Consider the following 22447-nt stretch of genomic DNA (forward strand, 5'->3'; position numbering starts at 1 on the left):
TGGTGAGGCACTGGAACAGGTCACCCAGAGAGGCTGTGGATGCCCCATCTCTGGAAGAGTTCAAGGCCAGGCTGGATGGGGCTTTGAGCAACCTGGTCTGGTGGAAGGTGTCCCTGCCCATGGCAGGGGGATTGGAACTAGATGATCTTTAAGGTCCCTTCCAACCCAAGCTGTTCTATGATTCTATGAAGACTCATATCATCTCTTTCAACACAACCCACAGATTGTAGAAGTTGTATCCCCCTTGCTTACCTGTTGAAGTGCATCACACCCCCCCTATGAATCATTCCAGGGTGGCACTCTGCAACTCCAGATGCTTCTCTTTAGCATTTTCTTCACCTGAAGCCATGACATTAAGTTCAGTTTGACTTTGATTTTGCTGTGCGTGGCTTTGTAGGGAATCACGTCCAACTTGCAACGCATGCAGCTACCCATCTTGTATGTGAATGGCTCCAAACCATCCACTCAGACCTGAAGATAACAGAATTTGCCTAGTGCTTCATAACATGGACCTCATCTTTCAGCAAATTTCCTCCCATTCAATATTTTGCAAAACACCTCTGCAAATCATCATGCAGCTCTGTGGCAAGAATGGCAATGATTTATGGCAAAAGTGGTACTCGGGTGTGAATTAAGTTTTTATAGCTGTCATCTGAAATGCTTTCACAGTGTCAAGTCTCTTATTTTGTGGAGGATCAAACACCATGTGGCCAGCTGGTTTTGTCAGATTTTGAACGTCAGTTTTGAAGCCCATTAGATCATCCAGCTTGCAGTTTCTCAGAAAGGAGGTTGGACTGTATGGGGAGTGCAAGAGCGGTTAAGGGGATGGTTTCCAGACACTAGAAAAAACCCCTAGTGTTAGCAGCTGGGCTCCATTTCTTCTGGCTTAAAGTGTGAAAAAAAAGTCTCAGTAATTCCTGGCTGTGAGCATTGCTGCCAAGAGGGAGCAGTGGTGGCAGCTCAGGTCTGTAGGCCAGGAATGAATGGGACTTGAGGGGGTGAGTAGGACTCTTACAGCTGTTTCTTACACATCTGCCTTCAGCTTGACCTTTCAAAAAGACTCTGCTCTGTCTTCCCCTTGAAATTTGCAGAGGAGTGACCATCCCCGCATTGCTCTTTGGGAATGCTTTTCTCTTGGTATCTTGCTGTGACTTTCAAGGAGGAATAGAAACTTTCCGAGGAAGATTTGCAGAAGGTTGTAATGGGTGAAAAAAAAATGTTCACCTACCAAGGGCAAAGAAACCGGGGGAGGGCAGGTGGGGAAATGGTGCTGATTTGAAGCTGATGTTTGAGCTGTGATGGAGTTTCAGTGAACCACACCACAAGGGCTGCTGACTCATAAAAAGGTGGAATACCCAAAAGGAAAGCAATGATCCCAGAGCAATTGCATCCCATTATGGTACGTCAGACATGTCTTTGATTGCACAAGCCTATAATTAGTTATAGAGGATTGCGCTGTTTCTGAAGAAAGAAGAGGAAACAAAAAGAATTATTCCCTGCATTAGTGACTAGCAGGATCAGTGGATAATGCTCAAGGAGTGCTTTGAATAAAATGTATTCACTGTTGATAGATTTAAATTTATTTTTGCAATTTCAGAGTAAATGCCAATGATTCAGTAAAATTTAACAAATCTTAAGGGACACCACAGCGAAGATCTGAAAGTCTAGGGATTAATTTTAGGGCCTGGTTCCTATCCACTCTGCATGTAAGAAACCCGTGCAAGTATGTTAAGTATCTTTTGAAAATTATTTTGAAAATTAAGATCTCTTGGGTTTGTGACAAAAAGAAAGAAAGGAAACAACTGAATTTAATATGCACCAAAAATCGTAGGAATAGCTGCATTACATACTTGCAAACACTAGATGGGGTGTAAGGAAAGAGTGAAGGGGAAAGCCAGGGAACAGCAAAATCTTGGAGGTCCAAGCTACCTCAGGGACAGAAACTGAATTTAACTAAGCTGAGCACGGCTTCCTCCACGTTTTCAAAAGGCAAAACCGATCATAAATGGACAAGGACCTGTTTGCCTACTTCGTCCATCCGCCTGGCAGTGTGGATCTTCACAGTGTAGATATTTTAACATGCACAACGCACCACTATTAGTCTCATTAACTACATTTTATTCCTATATTGAAAGAGTACATACATGTGTCAGTAGCATAGATTGCATCAGCTCCTCTTTACTAAAAAAAGCTCAGTGTATATACAGCCTTAAAATGTTCCCACTGTAGCTAGCACATTGTATTAAACCTATTCTTATATAAACTACTGTTCTTTACATAGTTTTATGTATTTCAGAATACATTAAAAATTACCAGGTGGCATGTTCTGTTATCCTTTCTCACTGTCCTGACAGTCTAACAGCTGCAATAAATTATGGATATGCATAGGTTATTTACTATTCAAAACAATTTCTATTACAGAATGTAGGCCATGGAGGCAATACTGTTGTTGCATTGGAAAGGCAGAAAGTATTTTCGATGCTTAGTGACGTCTGTTGTAATGGCTGCATCCCGCACCTTTTCCTTGCTAGCAAGAAGAGCAGAAAAAGGCTCTTTTTGAGACCCTGCCTTTGTTTAATCCTGTGAAATGTACTGTAACCTTTTCTTCATCAACTGGTGCTTTTTGCCCTCTCTCCTACCTGCTTTGACCTCCCGTGCACTAACTTGGAACAGGCAGGCCAGCGTCTGACTCCAGGCTCCTCCTGAAGCTGGGAGGGGTGCTGAGCTGGGCTTTCTCACCAACCAACACAGCTACTCAGCAGAAGCGGCAGCTTGCCCGCAGAATTCATTTCCCTCCATTTCTTCTTCTGGTCCCATGTGAATGAGCTACAGTCCTGTGGATCACTTTATCCTCTTTATTAAGCCTGTCTCTGCAGAGACCATTTTAATTTAATTCAGCTTGATAGCCAAGTCCCCAAATCCCCTCGGCTCTCGAAACACTACAATCTCCTGGTATTTGATACACAAGCCCTTTTCCACCATCCTCTTGCTTCCCATCAAGTAAAAAATGCCAAGATCCAATTTCTCTAAACTAGCTTTTAGCTCCGACTGATGCCCCTTGCTGAGTGAATGGTACTCACAGTGAGCCCTAAAAGAAACTGCTGGTGCACTGAGAAATGCCCCTTCTCATGAGAATATCTGACTCTATTTAAACATGCACGGTCGACAGAAAAGCAATAAAAAATGCCTTCCCTCAACACGGGCTAAAGAAACATCACTTGCTGGCCATACCCACTTTAAAAAGTAAACTGGGAACATGGCAAGAAATTGCATTCACTGGCAGACATACGAATCATCTCTTTGTTTTGTCAGATTTGTTAGCTTAATCCTAGGAGAGGTATCGCTAAAACCTACTGTGGAGGGTTGGTTTGCATCTACTGGTCTGATTGAACCACTGGGACCGACATCACATTGGGATTCAGAGGGCAGCGCTCAATACTTCAGATGGCTGGATGGGCTAAGTTGCCAATGTAATTAAGAATAAAACTAGGATGAGCACCTCTATAGGAAAAAACCTAACACGTAATTTAAAAACAGAAAAAAATGAGTTATGTTTCTGACAGGCCAGTAATAATTTTATTTCATAGCAGTGAGGCAAAAGTTGGGGAAGGCTGTGATATGCCAGGTCACTGGTAGGTTATGACTCCTCATGGGAGTCCTTGTGCATAATCCTCTTCTGCAGCACTGTTCACATCTTGGATGTCAGAAAGCCTATGAGAACATCTCTTTTTGTGATAATAGGCCATGTTTCACATGTCCAGGGCAAAAATGAGAAGCTCACTCAGCACAGAGATGGTGAGATAGCCCTGAGTATGAAGGAATAAAGGACAGTTTCCTTTGCTCCGCCTGCTTTACACAAAGCCTTCCTATTATCCAAGGCAGCAGTGCAGCAGTAAGACATGATAAAACAACCTAGTATGCTAAGTGGTATGAAAACGTAAAGAAACATATTGTGTAAGTGAACAAACAAGGGCTTTGATACACAATTTTGTTGGGTAAGGATGGTGCAGAGCCTTTCCAGGAAAACAGTCCTTTGCTGTTATCTTGACAGAGGCTCTGCGTACCAGGACTGCCCTATTTAGGATAACTGAATGCTTTAGTCTGCAGCCGCCCAAAACACCAACGCGGCACTGTCTGTTCACATCCTCCTTTTTAACCTCCAGTGGATTGGCAACCTGGCAAAAGGCTGGAGCCACCAAGAGGAAATTCTTCTTGGAGGCAGCGTTAGCTCTAGCCTGAAACAGCTCCAGCTGCCTTGGTTTCAAAAGACTTGGTGATACTGAAGTCATATTTAGACCTCAGTCAGAAGGAGGATTCCCCAAATAGAGCTTGTGATGACCCAAACCTGAATTTATTGCTTGTGAACTATGCTGGAGGCAGAACACTGGAGAATAAATCATCTCATTGCACACAGATGAGCTACAGCGCGGAGTACATGAATGTAGATGTGTGGTTTAGGCTAAGCTTAAGCTGTGCCTTCTAGAATGAGAGATCGCAACAGATTTACTTGTTAAAACACCCCAGAATCTACTGGGATCATTAGGGAAAGTATGAATTAGGGCAAAATGGGGTGGATTTCTGGAATACCCATCAAAACAGAAAGTGGATGGAATTTGTAGTTGATTCACTCATGGCACCATGCAGACCTCTGTTATCTTCTGTCTGTGTTAACTTGTTAAGATCTCACAGTCCAGAAGTGCCATCTTCTTCTTTTCCTGGCTGCCCAATTACTGTGGGCTGGGCTACTTGTTACACCCAATTTGTTGCTGAAATAGTGAATAATGGAAGAAAAATGGCAATAGATTTTTACTTTCCCTTTAATCTACAATGAATTAAAATGATGCCTCAGACTTACTACAAGCCACAAAGACAGATTTTTGAAGACAGACCTCAAGAAACCAAAATAAAGTGTATTCTGGAACGTTACTGTTTGCTTTTACAATTCATCAGCAACCATGAAGAACTGGCTCTAGTCTTAAAATCATTACTAACATGTTAGTTTAAGAGTCAAGATCATTTCTATGCTTTGTATGGCTTACTCTTCACTTTCTTTATGAGATCTTCAATTCAAGGTAGTTTTCTGTGTAGAATTTAGATCATTCTCTTAGATGTTAACATTAATCCTAATGCACTGCATTCTCCCCTGAATGACTGCAGATTGCAAAGTGTCTTTGAAAAAGGATAAAACGGACATGCCATGCAGTAACCAAGTAAATGCAATCCCTGATTAATATGCAAGTTTGAAAAGTTCAGAAAATGTCATGATACTCCATAGGCGCAGCCTGGTTTTGGAAAGGTCTCTTTTTGTTTTGTTTATGTATAAATGTCATTCTACATGAATTGCACTCCAGCAGCTTTTCATAAACTCAAGTCAATGACAATATGTTCAAATATTTGAGTGTTTCCTTTAAAACTAGAGGCAAAGAAAAAATCTCTTCGATCTGTTGACACAGCTGTGAAAGACCGTGGTGCTTGCACATAGATTTCTTTAAATAATCTGAAGATCTTCTTTTCACCGTCCCACTGGTAAATCTGGGAGAAGGTATAGTCACTTCCCAAGGCTAAGTAGTAATTGTTCTTGAAGGAGAAAGGCTGCAATGTCATGGCTCCTCGGGATGGAAGAGCCTGTATCTCCACAAACTGTTTGCTATTCCATTTCATAACTCTGGAGTCACCTATGAATCTCGTGAGCGTGATGTACAGGTTATCTTGCATCCTGAAACTCTTCACTGCCAAGACATCTTCCATGTTGGGGATTTCACTGTGTGGGACAAACTTCTTGGAAACTTTGTTCCACTGGAGTATAATGGGAACCTGGGAACGGCTAGAGAGGATTAAATGTGATTTCCCGTCTATATCGAGAAACTCAGCATCGGTGTCCCTGAACCACTCATGAAGGGACTGGTATGAGTAAAATCCTTTGTTATTCCACTTGTAGACTGTTGACAAACCTGCTTTAGAGCTATCTGCTATGACAAAAAACATTTCACTGTCTATCTCAAAAAGCTCTATATCATTTGGCTTGGAAATGCGAGATACTTCAATATCCTGGAATTTGACAAACTTTGTCCAGCTTTCATCATACTTGTAAATGTGTGAGCCACCAAACAGCTGTGCCACCACCACAAAGACTTGGTCACCAACAAGAATGGCTTTACATCCCACTATGGACTGACCTATTGCCCAAAGAAAAAAAAAAGCACATATATTAGCACAGTACAAAGCACCCTTTAAACCACAGAGAGATTACCAAATCACCCCTCCCCTTTTTTAAATCTGCACCATCTCATAATTTTATCTTTTGCTACATGCTGTCAGAGCTTCTTTTCCTGCTTTTTTTCTCCCCAATAACCAGAAAGATGACTTCAAAGGTTGGAAATGTCAGAAATGTCACACCCCTCAAAGTGTGCAAGTATGATACACCCTAAAATGGTCATTCCTTTTTATCCAAAATACTTTTTCTTTACCTCTTTGTTCAAACACATGCCCCCTAATATCCAAAACAATTATTTAAGCCAAATTTTATTATTCCCAAATAACAAGATTTGTTATCCCATGACTCAGCAAGAATCTGAAATTCTCTTATTCTTGGAATGTTTATCTTTCCAGCTTAACTAGAAGAATGAAATATAGTCTATTTTTCTTGCTCCAAGAGGGCCAGACTCAGCTTTTTGCTACTGTAAATAGAAATATTGATGCATCTTGCGGATATATCACCTGACAGCAGGACGAAAAAGATAAATCTAAAAGTCTGTTGTTCCTGTTAAGTATTCTTGAGATTATGTTAAACTAGAAATATTTAGGAATATTGCAGTTCCCAGATTAGATCAGATGGGGTTATGGTCCGTTTTGAGAATGTCAAGTCACTATACAAGAACCACATCAAAAAAGTAACAACCAGACTATTTACAAAAGGTTTTGCTGGAAGAAGAGAGGCATTTCTCTCTGAAGCACACAGTTTAAGTAGAACTGTAAGTGCACAGATTCCCCCATGCGTGCTTGGTCACAGTCACTACAGGAGACTCGCCCTGGCATCTCTGCTGGTCCCCTACCCATAGTTGTTTCACAGCTGGCCTGGGATGGTCTTCCACCCTCCCAGTGTAGGAGGGGTGGGATTCATCTCAAGTACCATATGGTATCCGCAATGTAGACAGGAATGCTCAAGCTGATCATCCAGGCTCTTTCTGGTCTAACTTAGTCAAAAAGCACCCCAGAAGAGATTTCATCTGGCCTGCAGATGTCTCCTTTTGCAGAGGACAGCAAGGCCTATTCTCTGCATGTTAGCTCCAAAAGCAGTCTTGACCACTAGCTCAGCTCCATAAGCCCGTGTTGTAAAGGGCTAAATTCAGATATCCGAATGCCAAGCATACAGTTAGTAATGAAACTCCCCATGGAGCACATAGCTGGCTCCTGAGCTCTGCAAAGCACTCTTCAGGCTCCACGAGAGGCACTTTACGTGCCTGTGTCCCCTGGCAAAAGTCTCTCGCTCACTTACATTTCAGAGTCCAGAGCTCAAGCTCAGGCCTTCCAGGAACACAGGACGGTTGTTCGAGAAGCAAGTCTGGGCATGCATGCTGGGTGTGGAGCTAGGACACAAGTCCCCAGCAGAAAAGTCTCCTAATCATGCCATTCCCAGGAAGGTGAAATATGTCCAGAAGACAGCTGTCTTTGGAAATGACCCAAACTCAACTTCATTTCCAGAGCTTTTCTAGAGCTCTGCTGGTATATATTTCCCCCTAATCCATCAAAACACAATGAAACCTAAAAAAGCAACATTATTCACTTCCAGAATTTCCTGATGGAGGGGTAGCATCTTGTAAACTTTCGTTAGTGACACACACAGCTGATCTGAGGAGGTAGATGCTTGCTGCTGCCTTTGTAGACTTCAACAACAGATGAGGATGCAGCATACTCTTTGTTTCCCAAAATGCAAGCCAAAAAATAATCTATCACATGTAACGAGGAACAGGAGGGAAGGATGCTCCATGGATAAATTTAGCCCCTGACTCTTCAGAACAAGTAGCTCGAAGGAGCTGGGAAATTGAGCAGCTCTAAAAGCTCTGTCCCTGCTCTCGTGGTGTGACTGATCACCGTAAGCGTTGGTTAGGGGCAGAATGGTTGTTAGCATTAGCCCATGGCAACCCATGGGCTTTTTGTTTGATGAGTAATCTGCCCAGGATGCTAATTCAGCATGTTTGTAAATGGAAAGTAAACATGAAAGCTTTACAGCACATCTCTTAGGTAGCAACCATGGTTTAAGTATTTCTATGTTGTCCTCAGCTGTGAAACACACTTTCCTGGCCAGCCCACCCTAGAAGCATTTTTCAGACCTATTTCCTTCTACATGCAGTATCTTTGTACTCTATTTTGCAGGCACTTTGGCAAGAGCGAAGGCTCCTTCAGCTTAGACTTTAACTTGTAATGTGACTCAGGCAGTGAGTGCTAAGCCAGGCCATGTCATGACATTCACAGCAAGTGTTTGTGCCTTCAGAACAATTTACATGATCATACACAAAAAGCCTAGTTTGTGTGCTACAGCAAGGTTAAATGTGCATGTATTAACAAGATGCACTAATCCATGAAGTCACTCATGTCCAAACATTACACACTTTGGTCTGCCAAATTCAACAGAGAGTCGGGACAAAAACCATCAACTGGCCCCAGCTACGAATCTCTTCCTTGTGAAATGCCAACAGTTCCTCAACAACGGGAATCCAGGTGTTCATATACCTGTGATATTGTCATAACTCCTGAAATTCATTTCAATGTGATCCCACTCCAGCACCATGCAGTTCTCCATGCTGGGCTGTGCAATGGCTACGAACACATCATTCTTTGAGTTGAACGTATCCACTGAAACTGACTGGTAGGGCAAAATCTGGTGAACAACAAAATCTAGAAACATACATTTACAACAGTTAGGATACATCCTTGCTGGAAACACAGAGTAAGTGGTCACCAATTATAACAATTTACACTGAAAAATGAGTGAAATACTGTGGATTTTGTATAACACTAGCATGGAAGTGTCAGTGCTCATGTTAGGCATGCAGCAAGAGGGGAAAGCATCTCCTGCTTTAGGCATCATAAACTGTCCTCTGGAAATACAGTTGCCAAGGAGATCAAATAGGTAAATAGTGGCAGAAATCAGATTTTCCAGCTAGGCTGGCTGCTATCAATGAAATCAGGATATCAAGAGAGAAGTCTCTCCCCACAGCTGGAGGTTGCTTTCCCATCAAGTGAAATGGCCTTGCTAGAATCACTTTCAAGCTGAGAGACAGCAACTTCCAGCTGAAGTCCAATAACTTCTTAAGTCATGCAAATTTAATCACTAGCAATTTGTGTTATGCTAAACCAGGCAGAAAGTGAAACGATATCGGAAGTTTGCCTGGGGATAACCCCACTTCAGCTAGACCATAGACAAAATGGTGTAATCAAAAACTCAGTTAACATAACGTTTTATGGGGCATTGTAAAGTAGTTTAGGCATAAAATACAACCAACCTGCAAATTACTATCCAGTGGAAAACTTATTTTAGACACTAAGACTGAGGAGTTGGAGCAACCTGTAAAGACTAGGAGTGTAACTCCAAAATTCAAGATTTTTTTCTCAAAATCTAAGTGCCTTTGTAGATTTAACTCTAAAATTCACCCTGGGCTAAGTCAGCAGTTAGCACAGAGCCAATCTGGGGCAAAGTGAGGAGACCTGGGTCTGAATTTGATCTTTGGCCTGACAGCTGGGCAAGGTCATTATTATCAGAAAAAGAAACCGGTATAGCAGAGCTGACAAAGAAAAGCCAGAACTTGGGTCTAGAACATGACAGAAGGCCTGAGCTGAAGTGATGTATGGATATAGATACACAGAAAAAGAAATGCATCTTCCACTACGACAGCATCTCTCTGCAGAGCCACGCACTGCTCTGTTTCAAGCTCCATTTGCTACATGCCTTCACATCCACTCCTACGTTGGAAGGGCCTGAGCATCCAGGGATTTTGGTGAAATGGTAATTAAGTCCTCACTCCAGTCCCTCATTTTGGTGCATTATGAAATAATTGGTTTTGAATGAAGAACTCTCTGTCTCTGCATGCTTGAAAGCCTTGCCCTTGAGGAGTTACACTTCTGGAGAATAAAGATAGATGACTACCATTAAACAAACAGAGCAGATTCTACAGCTGCGAAAGAAATGACAGTCTCCATTCTTTGAGGGACTATTATAAATAGAGTTTGGGCTTGATTCATAAATGCTGGTAGGAAAACAAGAAAGTTATCTTCATTCTCACTGTGAAAATAAAAGGACTGGAGAAAACTGACACCAAAGTAGGCAGAAAGTAAAAGTGAGTGATAAATCATGAAAGGTAACTAAGGATGGAACAATAGCAGATGCAGTCACAGAAAATCAAAATATTTTTAAAATCTTGAGAAAAAAAAACCCCAAAAACTAATGCTGAAAAAGACATCTCTTGAAGTCTGAAGAGTTGTGAAACACTTTGAGGGAATCCGTGAATTAAAACAAACCAGTCTATGTTTTAAAACCCACTGCTCATTCAGAAATGATTCAGTGTTAACACAGCTATTTTTACTTGTACCTGTCATTGAGCTCTTTATGTGACTGGATGAGTAAAAATGGGTAACAAAATCAGTCATAATCAGTAAAAAGCAATAAATGTTGTTTTTAGCACCAGCTGGAAATATCAGACTCTAATGTGGAACAGGGTTACACAGTAAAGAGATGCTGCCGCATCAAGCTTGCCAAAAATTTACGTCTTGGGGGCTCGATTTAGTTTTACAGGCAGGTCCACATGCCTTGCTTTCGCACTAGAAAGAGCTCGTACAGTAAACACAGCGTTGGGGCACGGTGTTTCCCAACATTTTTCTCTTTTAAGCTGGACCAGCCTGCACAGGAGAGGGAAGAGGACGCGGCCCTCGCCTCCCCGCTGTGCCGCTGGCTGCCCGGGCTGTCGCTCTCCCCCTCTTGCCCCGATGCAGTTTTACTCTCCCCGTCTCCAGACAGGTGGTTTTGACACAGCTGAGGGCTGGGTTGGTCCCCCCGTCCTCCAGCCGCCCACTCTGCCTCTGCTCCCTCTGCTGTTGAACTGGCATGAGCCGTCATGGATGAGGGACCCAATGCTTGTGTTGTTGGGCTGATTTCCCTTCCGGCAGCCCCGGCTCTGGCTGATCCCCGCACACAGGAGCACCGATGCCGGCAGAGCAGAGCGGGGGGTACGCGTGGAACACTGGAGGACACTAAAGAGAACGGGGAGCGATGACCTGCTTGGGCAGCAGGTCCTAAACTGCCTCCTGCGACTCAGTCCCCCTCTCCTCACGTCCCTTCTTCCCCGCCATGGGGACTTCTACTCCAGGCGAGGCTACCTGGAACCCGGGGGGCTATCAGGGAGCCTTAGCCAGCCCTTCCCACCTGGCGGCACAGGTGATCTCCAGCACAGGAGCGAGTACGGAGCAGGTTAACTCTGAATTTGCAAACTGCCTTCCTTCCAGCCAGTGGGGAAAGAGAAGACCACCTCCAGAAGCCAGTCCCAGCTAGGTAAAGAAAGGGAAACCAAGCTTCTAAAGCTCGGTGAGATGATCCCAGCCTGCGGGTCTAGGCAAAGCAGGTCCCAGGCACGCACTCGGCCTGCTTCCAGTGACTCTGGGAGCGTGAGGCCCGTTTTCCAGTCTCCTGAAAGTAAGTTACATGTTCCTCTGCCGTGCTTACAGCCACAGCACAGCCCCCTCACGCACTGTTGTGGGAGAAAGACAAGAAACGCAGTAGAAATGGCTTAACCTGCTTCCATAATGCAAGCCGTGACAAATTAAAAAGAGATGCTATCACTAAAAAAGTTAAAAGTGCAGACCACCAACACAGTGAATCGCTTTCTCTGTGAAGAAGCAACAGGACCGTGTTGTTCTTTGGCTTTTTTTTTTATTTTTAATTTGGCAGCACCTCTTTCCATCTCTCCTCCTGTTACCATTGTAGCAGTTCAGCGAATGCAATGAACTGATGGAGCCGCCGACATGCATGTTTTACCAAGCAAACTGCTTTGTTACCCCATCCTACATCCAGTCACGCTCGGCACACAGTACCAGAGACCAGAAATGATGGAAAGTCTGATCACACCTGGCAAAGGAGGGAAATACGATACTAAAGACTAACATGAATGAAAGAGGTTTGCAGAGCACTGCCTGTCTCCGAGTGGGAAAGGAGACTACACCTACAGGGTATGTTGCTTTACTTCAGAAGCCTACTTACAAGCCTGAGCCTGTGACTAATCAGTCCTCAAGGAATGAATGTGGGCATATTTACGCTCCCTTTGGACCTGGGGGAGGCAATGGCAGAGAAGGAAAAAGCAGCTGTGGCCTGACGCCGCAGACCACCAAGGCCACCGGAGGGTTACAGCTCCAGCAAGGTAACTTCCAGTTCAGCGCAGGGGACACGATGCTGTCTCTGAGGTGACACGTTCCTGAAGACTTGCATTTCTGCTCTACTAATCTCTGTTTTGTCCCTTGCGGGTGACTTCTGCATGCAGTCTGTCCCTCTCGGACACTTTGTAAGGATGCTAGAGCTCCACGTCTTCTGCACCCCCACCTTCACTATGCGCTGGAGCTCTGGGAAGCCCGCTGCTGCCCACCCCCAGGCCAGAGGGGTTAGGCACACAGCCTTCCCTTACAGCAGCCAGAGAATGACTGGATTGAAATCGTCCTTTACTATCCGAAGAGCGCATTAATTACAGCTATACACTGTGCTGCTGCGAGAGCACTTCTCTGGTGGCTTTTGAACAAATATTCAGCTGGGCAATCCTTGCACCACATAACGCCTTAGCTCCCCAGCAAACTCTACAGCATGTGAAATTAGATTTATGCTTGGTGTAATTTCACTTACAGCAGACAAATGGACTAACATGAAGGGTGAACTTTGCCTGCAGCAACTTTATAGTTAGGTTTCTAGGTACAAAGAGATGACAGAGGGCAGGCAGGTTAGTATAGGTCTGAGGACCAGGTAGGTAAGGCTTGTTCTCGCACACTGTTAGTGCTGCACAATTGCTTAAATTGGACTGAAACGAAATAAAGCCTGCTTTTACTTTGTACTTTTGCATCTTGGTGATTCAGCAGACACAGGAACATAACTTTGGTACCGTTCTAAGCTACGTCACTCTCCTGTTTTGACATCCTTTTATGTAGCAGGTAATCACGCTTTACCTCTGCTGCTCTTCTGACATGTTTCTGAATTCTGAGTTCATTCTCTTTTCCTTTACGTACTGCCCTTGGATTACCTTTCACACCTTGTCCTGAAACTTTATTTTACATTACTGGTAATCAACTTTTCTGTTGTCTTTTAATGATGATGGCTGCCTTGATGACAGATGAGACCTCAAATGCCTCTGATATTACTGTATAGAAAAAAGGCAGAGCGCTGACTTCATATACCTGAAAAATGCAAAACAATACTCGCAGCTGATATTCTCAGTTATATGATGTGACTACATTTAAAGATAGGTAACTGCAGCTGTTCGGTTATAAAATATAAGCAAAACGTCATGCAAGTTTCTATTCACTTCCTTCAGCATGCTTTACATTACCTAAAATAAAAATCAAGATCCTAAACAAGACAGTAGTCAGAATATTATTGGACATTTTTCTCCAACTTAATGGAGTTCCATGAAGAGCTGCTGGCAGTATTGCCATCACATTTGATGCTATTAAATTGTGGCCTACTGAATAAAGATAACAGATATAGCCACATTATCTGAGCTTCTTTTCATTGCTTTCTGTGAAATAGAGAGATTTTGGGAAGCTCATCTGCCATAACTATATGGCCTTATTCCAGATAATAGAAAGCATTCTGTGATGAAAATTAAGTTACAAAGTGAGTCATAATCAAGTCTTTTGGAATATGAATAGTCAGAGCTCTTCTCCCATTATCACTTAATCCAAATAAAAACTCGCTACTTACTTTGGCTTCAAAATGTAATTTTCCCATTTTATGCTTCCTCTGGTACTCGGAAGTGCTTTGTATGTAACCCTTTCCTCCCCCCCAGGTCATGCTCACAGAAGCAAAAGGGTATAGTCTAAACTTCTGATATATAACCATTTGTAGTGTGCTTAGAAATATACATTCTGAATACCTGTAGTGGTGCATTCATAATCAAAACTTGTCACATCATTTAACTTCTTATCCTGATATTCTGCTGGACCAATACACAGGACATCAGAAACAGTGGAATTTGTCATCTTTAACCACAAAAACAACCACTTGGCTTTGCAGTCACACTCAAATTTATTTCCCCTTAAATCTCTAAAAAAACACACAGAAATAAACATATTTGAAAAGGTTGATAGCAATATGAATACTGCAGAACTGTTATCACCTTGACATGCTGAATTTAAAAATATCTGAGTAGCCTTGAATGGGTTTTGAACTGAGAACAGAAAAGTTTCTTAAGTTTTATTCGGACTCTCTTAGTATGGACTCTCCTTCACTGAGTGTTGTCCTTGAAAAAAAGTTTCAATCTAGGAAATATGCCTACGTATAATCTTACTAATAGAGCAATGTGATTCATGTATGAAGTCACTCATGTTTATATGTTTTCATAGGAGTAGGACTATAACGTAATAAATCCTGACAGTGTGGTTGTCTGCTGCAAGCCTCCATCCCACCATCTACCGCTGACACAGAGAAATCCCATTCCTTCACTAAACTACTCCAATACCGCTGGTTGACAGAGTGGCCTTGCTGGTACCATTTCTGTGTTACATTAAAATACAGATGTAAGGCTTGTATTTTTAGAGTCGCTGCTGATGTGGAGTGAATTTAACCTCCCCCTACTAACGTATGTGCAATTTCAACACTGTAACTGTTCTTCAATCCCTTGGCAATTTTTGTGGCTTACAACTATACTTTGCTATTTGGGAGAGCCAGGCCAAAAATAGGGGAAGCTGACTAGCAGCTCTGTTATACAAGAAAACACTGACAGTAAGTCAGCAATATGCTACAACTGCACAAAAACAAGAAAAAAAGCTTTTTTTTTTTTTTTCATGAATGCCGTTTACTAAAATAATCTCAGGGAATACATGCAACAATAACAGGAAAAAATGCTCAGAGAAATTGTAGTTTTAAAATTCGTTGTCTCCCCTTCCCTAAAAACAATTCATATGAAACATCACAAAGAAGTACAATAATGCAAGCTATATACAGCACCACGAGAAGCAGCAGTGATTTGAGAAATAGCAGTTATTTCAGAGGAGTCTACTAAGTAAACAATTTTAAAATGAGAAAAGATAGAACAACAAAATGCACGTTTCTTTTCTGTGCAGATATCAGATACAGCACCAAGCAAACCCAGAATGTAAAACTCAGAGTAACAGAGTGACAGAAGCAGGCAGTCAACAGAAAGATTCTCATTACTTACAGTTCAATTAAAGAATCTAAATCACTGAAGACATCCCTTGGCAGAGCTTTGAGATGGTTATTGGCCAAAGAACTAGAAAAGAAAGTTAGAGCTTAGTATCATTGCTGTCTCTTGTCTGGCTGACTCTTACTAAGTCTGAGCTCACTTACACGTTGTTAATTATCTGGTACTGTCTAGCCATGGCATTGTTAATAGTTACGAGGAACAGGCACATATTAATTATTCTCATTCAAGGAAGGAGATTGCTTGAAGCTCATATAAAAGTAAAATATATAAAGCTTTTTTGTTGCCCAGGTGCAAATGTAGCACAGAGAGCAATCACTGAGCGCACTGAAAGGAAACAGGAACGTTAATGGCGAGTAGGTAGTGTCGTGGTGGTACCCACAGGTGCAGCACCCACAGGTCACAGCCGCACCCCCGTACAAGCTGCGAGGGTGCGCAGGCAGCCGAACATGCTGCAGTGCTGCCTGAGCAGGAATCTCTTAAAGGCCGTTTTTAATTTGCGGAAGGCACGTTATTGACAGCGGGAGGAAGCTGACGCACGGAGGGGAAGGGAGATTTTCTGTGTAGCGGGAAAAGCAGCAGTCCCCCAGAAGAGTTTTGTTCAAGTACAAATTACTCTATGAAGTGTTAAACAACTTACAGATGAGTCAGGTCTCGAAGGCCACGAAATGCATTTCTTGAAATGGTTTCAATTTTGTTTCCTTCAATGAATCTAGGCAAAAAAAATAAATATTTTAAAAGACTTTAATCAGCACTACAGTTAGCATCACCAGTGCTTTAACCTATGTTCTCCAAATTCAGCAGGTTCCTGGGCCGCCCCTTCAGACTTAAAGGCGGGGAAGTCTCAGTGGAGCCGCTCACATTCCCTGTTTCCCTTTCCTCAGGTGGACCGTGAGGAACGATGCAGGTACCGGGCAGCACGAGGGAGAGTGCGTGACACAAATATCCAGCAGAAGAGGAACAAAATGAACAAAGCAAAAAACATTATTCCTCTGTTGGTTAATCCTCTCGAGGTGTGTTATGTGAGGCAAGAGACTTGTGTCGGAGAGGCCTCTGAGATGGACTTTAGAAGCTAAAGTCCCACCTTCCTCTCACAAATCGCCCGCATTTTAAAACCACGGGGCAGCACAGCAGCGCTGGGGCTGCCCGGGCTCAGATGGACGCCGTGACGGGGAGCTCCCGTGGCTGCACGCACAGTGCCATCTCCGCACCCAGAGCCGTGACGTGAACTGCAGCTACACACTGGTAGACACCTGAAGTCTGCATCAATGGCACGACCGCTGCCTTGTTTTTCTTCTAGCTGCCGCAGTTCAGCTCTCTCCCGCCGGGATGCCACCTCTGCAGGGTGCCCGACTGCACACAAGTCATGGCCCCGTGCGCTGGGGAAATAATGACAGGCAGGTATCGATTCCAGGAACACGCTGCTCCTCCTGACTGCATGTCAGCATTTAAAGAAAGAGCTGATATTTAAGCATCTTGACCCCCGAGCACTTGAGGCTGCATCCCTGAATATGCCATCAGCCCTGCAAAGTGATTGCAGCCAGGTGACCATCAAGATATTGCATAGTACGGCTGTACCTGGATGAAGACAACTGCATGCTGACTTTATAAAAGGTTTTATGAGATAAAAGTCTGTCCCTTCCTCCTACGCATTCTTGTTTGCCTTCCGGGGAAATAGAGGAAAAATGCTGTGGGCCAAGGTCTCTTCTCAAGAGAGACAAGATGGGGATGCAGGAGACAACAAGTGTTCTCGGTTCTGCAATTTAGGCACAGCCAAAATCCTTCATGAAGTGACCATGACCCTGACTGCAGGCAAAGGGTGCGGATGAGAAACTTGTGTCCACCTGGGGGACGTCAGAAGAAGGTCAGCCGTACTCTGTTACAAGGCTGCCTGGGGACATGAATTCAATCTGCAGAACAGAGAGCCAAACTGCCTCCTGACACCCTCACCGGCACCTGGCATCGCCGCACAGCGCCAGCTCACCGGTCCGTGCAAATAAACACAGCTTCACTGAACACACTGCAGCAAGATGATGGACATTCGGGCTGAGACTCAGTAATGTGCCGGATTCCTGAGTCACCAAACCTGGCCTCGAAGGGATGCTACCCTGGGAACGCCACTCTGAGCACCAGCAAAGGTCCCGTCTTTATCAGACCTGTCTTATCCAGACCCTGTACATGGAGCCAGTTAGTTTCAGGGCGCATTGAATGCCACTATCAGTGCTGCAAGTGCAGCAGGACACAGCTGGAGAGAGATAGATAGATATAGGTATCTGCTGTGGGTGCTCCCCAGCTGCTCTTCATCCAGAGACTTTGCTTTGTACACAGAGAAACTTGTCATTCTTGGTTGTCAGTGGGGTTTTCTTATTCTCCGTAAGGTCTGATCACTGCTTAACTGAGAGACATGAGTTACTGAAGCTGTAACGGTGTTACTGGCTGCATGGCAAAAACAACCCCAGAGAAAGGCCACTCGCAGCCAGCCCCCAAAAGGCAGAGGTGTGATTTGCTGGGAAGAGGAAGAGCTCTGTGGACTTGGCAGGGAGGACGACCACAACCATTAACCGAGAGCACTTGTTCAGCTGCTACTAAAGGAAACTGAAACTGTAAGACTTTGCCAGTCTTCACTCTGCTCCCTGCTTTGCAGCTGGCAGCCAGGGACAGAGATTTCCCCATTGACCAGCTGAGGAGGGGCAGGATTTTCTTCTTTCAGACAGGGGCTCTGGCTGCAGTTACCAATGCAACCGCTACAGCTGCATATGACGCTGGGACAAGCTCCATGTTAGACTCATCAGCACTTGAAAGCAAGTCATTAATGAAACAACATACAAATGTTTTTCTTCCTTTTTGCAAACATTCTGCAAATTACTTTTTTTTCCTGCAGACACATGGAAAAGAGAATGGTTAGACAACTCGCTATTGCTGAAAAATCCAGATGTAGCTGAATCGTGGATTTCAGCACATACCATTTACCATTATCCTCTATTTCCTGGTCTGCAAATTCCATTGTTGGCTGCTCCGCACGCAGCAGACTATAGTCCTGAGTATACCCCACCTTAATACCTACTTGCCTGCAAGGCTTTAGCAAGAAACAGTTTTGTGAGCATTGGTCTTCCTTCAGAAAAAGGCAGAAATGTTTTCCGCAGCTACCTTTCAGCATCGGAAGGTGGGTGGAAAGATGAATTTTTTTCAGATCATATTCAGAGTTTCAAACGTACCAGCTCATGTCCGGTAACACAGAGAAATGGCAGTCCTTTGGAGTATGAAGTGAGGACAACCTGGTACCAGGGCTAATACTTTTTTTTAAAAGAAAAAAAAGGTGACCTAAAAAATAAAAAAAAAAAGATAGGGCAATGAAGGTAATGTAAAAATCAATAAAGAAGTGAACTAAGTAAAGAAAAGGAAAGTTAAATAAATTTAAATAATAATATAGATAATTACAATCATTTATATTATATGAAATATAATTTCATATTCATATATTTGTAATTATTTATAATATAAAGATAAATGCCACAGGCATTAAGTGGGATATGAGATCAAAGACGAAGTTGGAGAGGAAAGTTTAGGGGAAAAGAAGCAGTCTGGTAATCAGGGTTTGTTCTGGGCAGTACACGGATACTCTGCACCTCCTCTTTAGGCTGCCAGCAGGCCCAGAGAGCCTTCCCCACCTCTTTCCTGAGGTTCAAAACCCTTCGACAGTGATGGCACTGTTCTGGAAAGCCCGGACAAGCTCTTGCTCAGCAATGCTTTTTTGGCGTACTGTAGTTGCACAGAGCCACCTTTCATTCACGACATATTTTAAAAATCCACTGCAACCTCTGAAAAGTGGTGAGCCATCGTAAAGGACATTTGCACAGGAGTGGAACATAAATCCTTCATCTCCCCTGCTCCTGGGAATCAGAGTAAAGACTAAGACTCCACGGCAGGAGTCTTGGCAATTGATCAAAACATCTTGATTTATAAAGGACAGGGGAAGACATAAAATAAGAAACTTACAGGTATTCTAGATGGAAGAGACCAGCAAAGGCATCATCTCGTATAACAGTGAAGGAGTTGGAGTTCAGCAAGCTGAAAATGGAGAGCAGGCATTAGGAAAGCACATTAAAACTTGACACACTGGATTATGCCCGTTGTGTTTATTGCCCATGACCAAACTAATCTTACTGACTCGAGCCCATATTGCCACACCAATGCAGCACACATAAAATACTGTGGAATGGTCTATAAAAAAAAATCCAAGGCATAATGTGATGCTAGTTAACGTCCACTACTCCCCAGGAAAAATGTTCGCTGTGCATTCACCTTGGTTAAATGCAACCTGGTCCTTGACTCTCTGGTCCCCTGAGCAGGACAAGCCGTCCTTAGAGGGTAGGTCTGCTGAGTGTGGACCCCAGTTGCCCACCACGCCTCCAGCCCCACCAAAAATTTTCAGAGACCGTCTCAGCAGCACTCCTGAGCTCCCAGAAAGGGGGGGAGCCCTTTTGTGCAAGCACAGGCTCCCATTTGTGCAGTCTCGGTGGATCAGGACTCACTCATCCTGGGCTCCCAGGGGATGCTCCAAGCTTGACCTGCAAATGGGCTACAGCCCGCAGCATCGGGAGGAGACCACGCAGTTCATGCCAGCTGGAAATGCAGACGTGCCCAAACCACCAGAGACAGAGTCCTGCTTCCCTTGCAAAGCAAAACCCTGTGTCCACGGGCAGCGAGGAAGAGCGGTGGTACTGCCTGCTGCAGGCATTGCCTTGCCCTCCAGTGTGAACTTCAGGGACAAAACGTGTTAGAGCTGTGCTGGAGCAGTTGTCACCTGAGCCAGGACAAGGCGGTCGGGGAGAAGGATGCTTTGGAAAGGCTTTGCCAGCAAAGTTCCTTCTTTGCTGGATCAAAGCATAACGATCTCCAGTGTTGATGTTCAAAGGCACAGAGAGTGATCTTCTTTTAGGAAAATAGCAAAACTTCTAATTCAGTCAAAAAATCAAATGCTACTCAAAAGAAATCATTTTGGGAAAATCTCAGAATTTTCTGCTATGAGTGAATATATCTGCACTAATTGCTTTATTAGACTAACTTTTTAATCCTCTTTGTATGGTTTTAGGCATTTTACTAAAATTAATTTAGAAAACTAAGGAACATGAAATGCAAACTTTCCCTGTGATCCTCAGTTATTATGCTAATACCAGACAAATGCTCCTTATATTATCCCAAAGAAATCTGACAAAGAAGCAGACCACCATCAAAAATAAATCCTTGCATTACTGCTTTACCATGCCTACTGCCACAGAAGACATAGTCCTGAGGTACCCAAGTGCTCAATGCATCTCTTCTGTCATTTAATCATTCTTTTTTTCTCATGTTTGAAGGGCAAATTCACAAGTTACACTAACCAACACAATTTGTCAGGGCCCAAGCTGGTGGTAGTGGCGACAAACCCCTCTCACTCCCATGTCTGGTCTACCGCACAAACTGACAAGGGCAACTCCTGACTTTCTCAGCAACTGACCTCCGCCCCACCACCCCACACACCGCACCGTCTCCTCCTGGAAATCTACTGCAGCTAATGAAAAGGGATAACCTTCATCTGCACTTCCTCCCTCTTCTCGGTACCACTATCCATTCCCATGCAGATTCCCCTCATCTCCAACTTTCCACCCACGGTTTCTCTCGGCCCACCCTTGGATTCATCCCTCTCCTTCCCAGCTGGCACGAGTCTGCTGTTTGCCCCCGTTCACAGGTGGGCAAAGTCCCCCTGCCCGCTGCCCAGGGCTCTGCACTGGCCCCCACAAAAACTTGGGTTTGGGACCAGTGCCACGCTGAAGAAGGTGAAAGCCTCCATCCCTTGCTTTGTCCGCTTCTCCCCAGCATTTTCCATGGGGTGCTGCCACCCCCCAAATAGTGAGACAGGCCTTTGAGAACGAGGTGGGGGTGCCTGAGGAGAGGACCTGGCCATCACGCTACCAGATGCCTTTAGGGACTGCCTCTAGCTAAGACCAATTTTAACATCTAGCTCTGTGGCAAGCACTTAGCCTGGGGTTCTGGCATGCCTCGCGTCTTTTTGCCGAACTTTTCTTCGCAGAGTGTTTTTGCTTTGGGGGTAGCCTGGTCCTTATAGGGGGAGACGTGGAGGGTCCGCTTGGTATTGGGCATTACAGGCAGGCTGCAGTGGGCTAGGCAGGGCGCAGGCAGCGGCACGGCTTCTCCGCCGTCTACCTGAGAAACGAGTATGTGGGCTCCCCAGGGGAGTTGTACTGCACCCCGTATCTCTGCGCCTTCCCTGCTACTGCCTCCCAGGATGGCTAAATTAAAGCAAGTTTCGGTAAGCTACCGCAGCTCCAGTTGCACACCTGACTGCAACACCAGCACGACCAAGCGATGTGCCCGAGGTCAGGAAGGAGGGAGGGCTGCAGAGTACCGGGAGCCGGACTCCTGTCCCTCGGGACAGAGGGCCATCCCGCCTGCAGGTCCATCGGGTCGGAAGGCACCCGAGGGGCCACCCTCCGAGTCGGACGCCGAAGCACAGAGTCATGCTGCAGACAACGCCAGCACTTCACGCACAGAGCTTTTCCTCTGAGGTGCGTCCCGGCAGCCTCCGCTTGCCCCCCATCGCACCCGCAACGTCCCAAAGCCAGCGCGAGAGTCCGGGGCACAAAGTGAGCAGGAGCGAGGGCCACCACATGACTTTGGGGGGGGGGGGACTCAGCCCTAAACTTACTAAAGCTGAAATTTAAAAAACAAAAAAAAGGGAACGTAGGGCATCAGAAAGCATTTTGTCCTACTTAAGTAACTAAATGCACGTTTTATGAAGCGGTTTACGAGCGGAAAACGCATCCCTCCGTTGCAAAAGGGCAGCTACCTCAGCCGAGCTGCACGAAAGCTGGGGATTTGCCTCCCTCTCCCCAAGGGCACCCCTCGCTCTATTTCGGAGGCGCGGGCCGAGCGCTAATTGGCCGCTGCCTTTCCCAGGGCCATTACTTACAGCAGCTGCAGGGAGGGCAGGTGGGAAAACATCCTGTCCTTGACTTCGGAGAAGGTCCCGTTTACCAGGC

At 44.6% G+C, this 22447-nt stretch overlaps 1 protein-coding gene across 1 annotated transcript in view; it reads right to left on the reverse strand.

Moving 5' to 3' along the window:
* Positions 1–4998: 4998 nt before the first annotated feature.
* Positions 4999–22447, reverse strand: part of LGI2 (leucine-rich repeat LGI family, member 2) — an 18345-nt gene continuing 896 nt past the window's right edge. The window contains exons 2-8 of the mRNA XM_010576892.1: positions 22378–22442; positions 19404–19475; positions 16048–16119; positions 15405–15476; positions 14121–14290; positions 8731–8895; positions 4999–6176 (exon numbers count right to left, since the gene is read on the reverse strand). Coding sequence (XP_010575194.1) covers positions 5359–6176; positions 8731–8895; positions 14121–14290; positions 15405–15476; positions 16048–16119; positions 19404–19475; positions 22378–22442 — 1434 coding nt within the window. The 3' untranslated portion in view covers positions 4999–5358. The remainder of the gene's footprint in view (positions 6177–8730; positions 8896–14120; positions 14291–15404; positions 15477–16047; positions 16120–19403; positions 19476–22377; positions 22443–22447) is intronic.

Source organism: Haliaeetus leucocephalus, unplaced genomic scaffold (assembly GCF_000737465.1).
Source record: "Haliaeetus leucocephalus isolate CR32 unplaced genomic scaffold, Haliaeetus_leucocephalus-4.0 Scaffold545, whole genome shotgun sequence".
Classification (NCBI taxonomy): Eukaryota; Metazoa; Chordata; class Aves; order Accipitriformes; family Accipitridae; genus Haliaeetus; species Haliaeetus leucocephalus.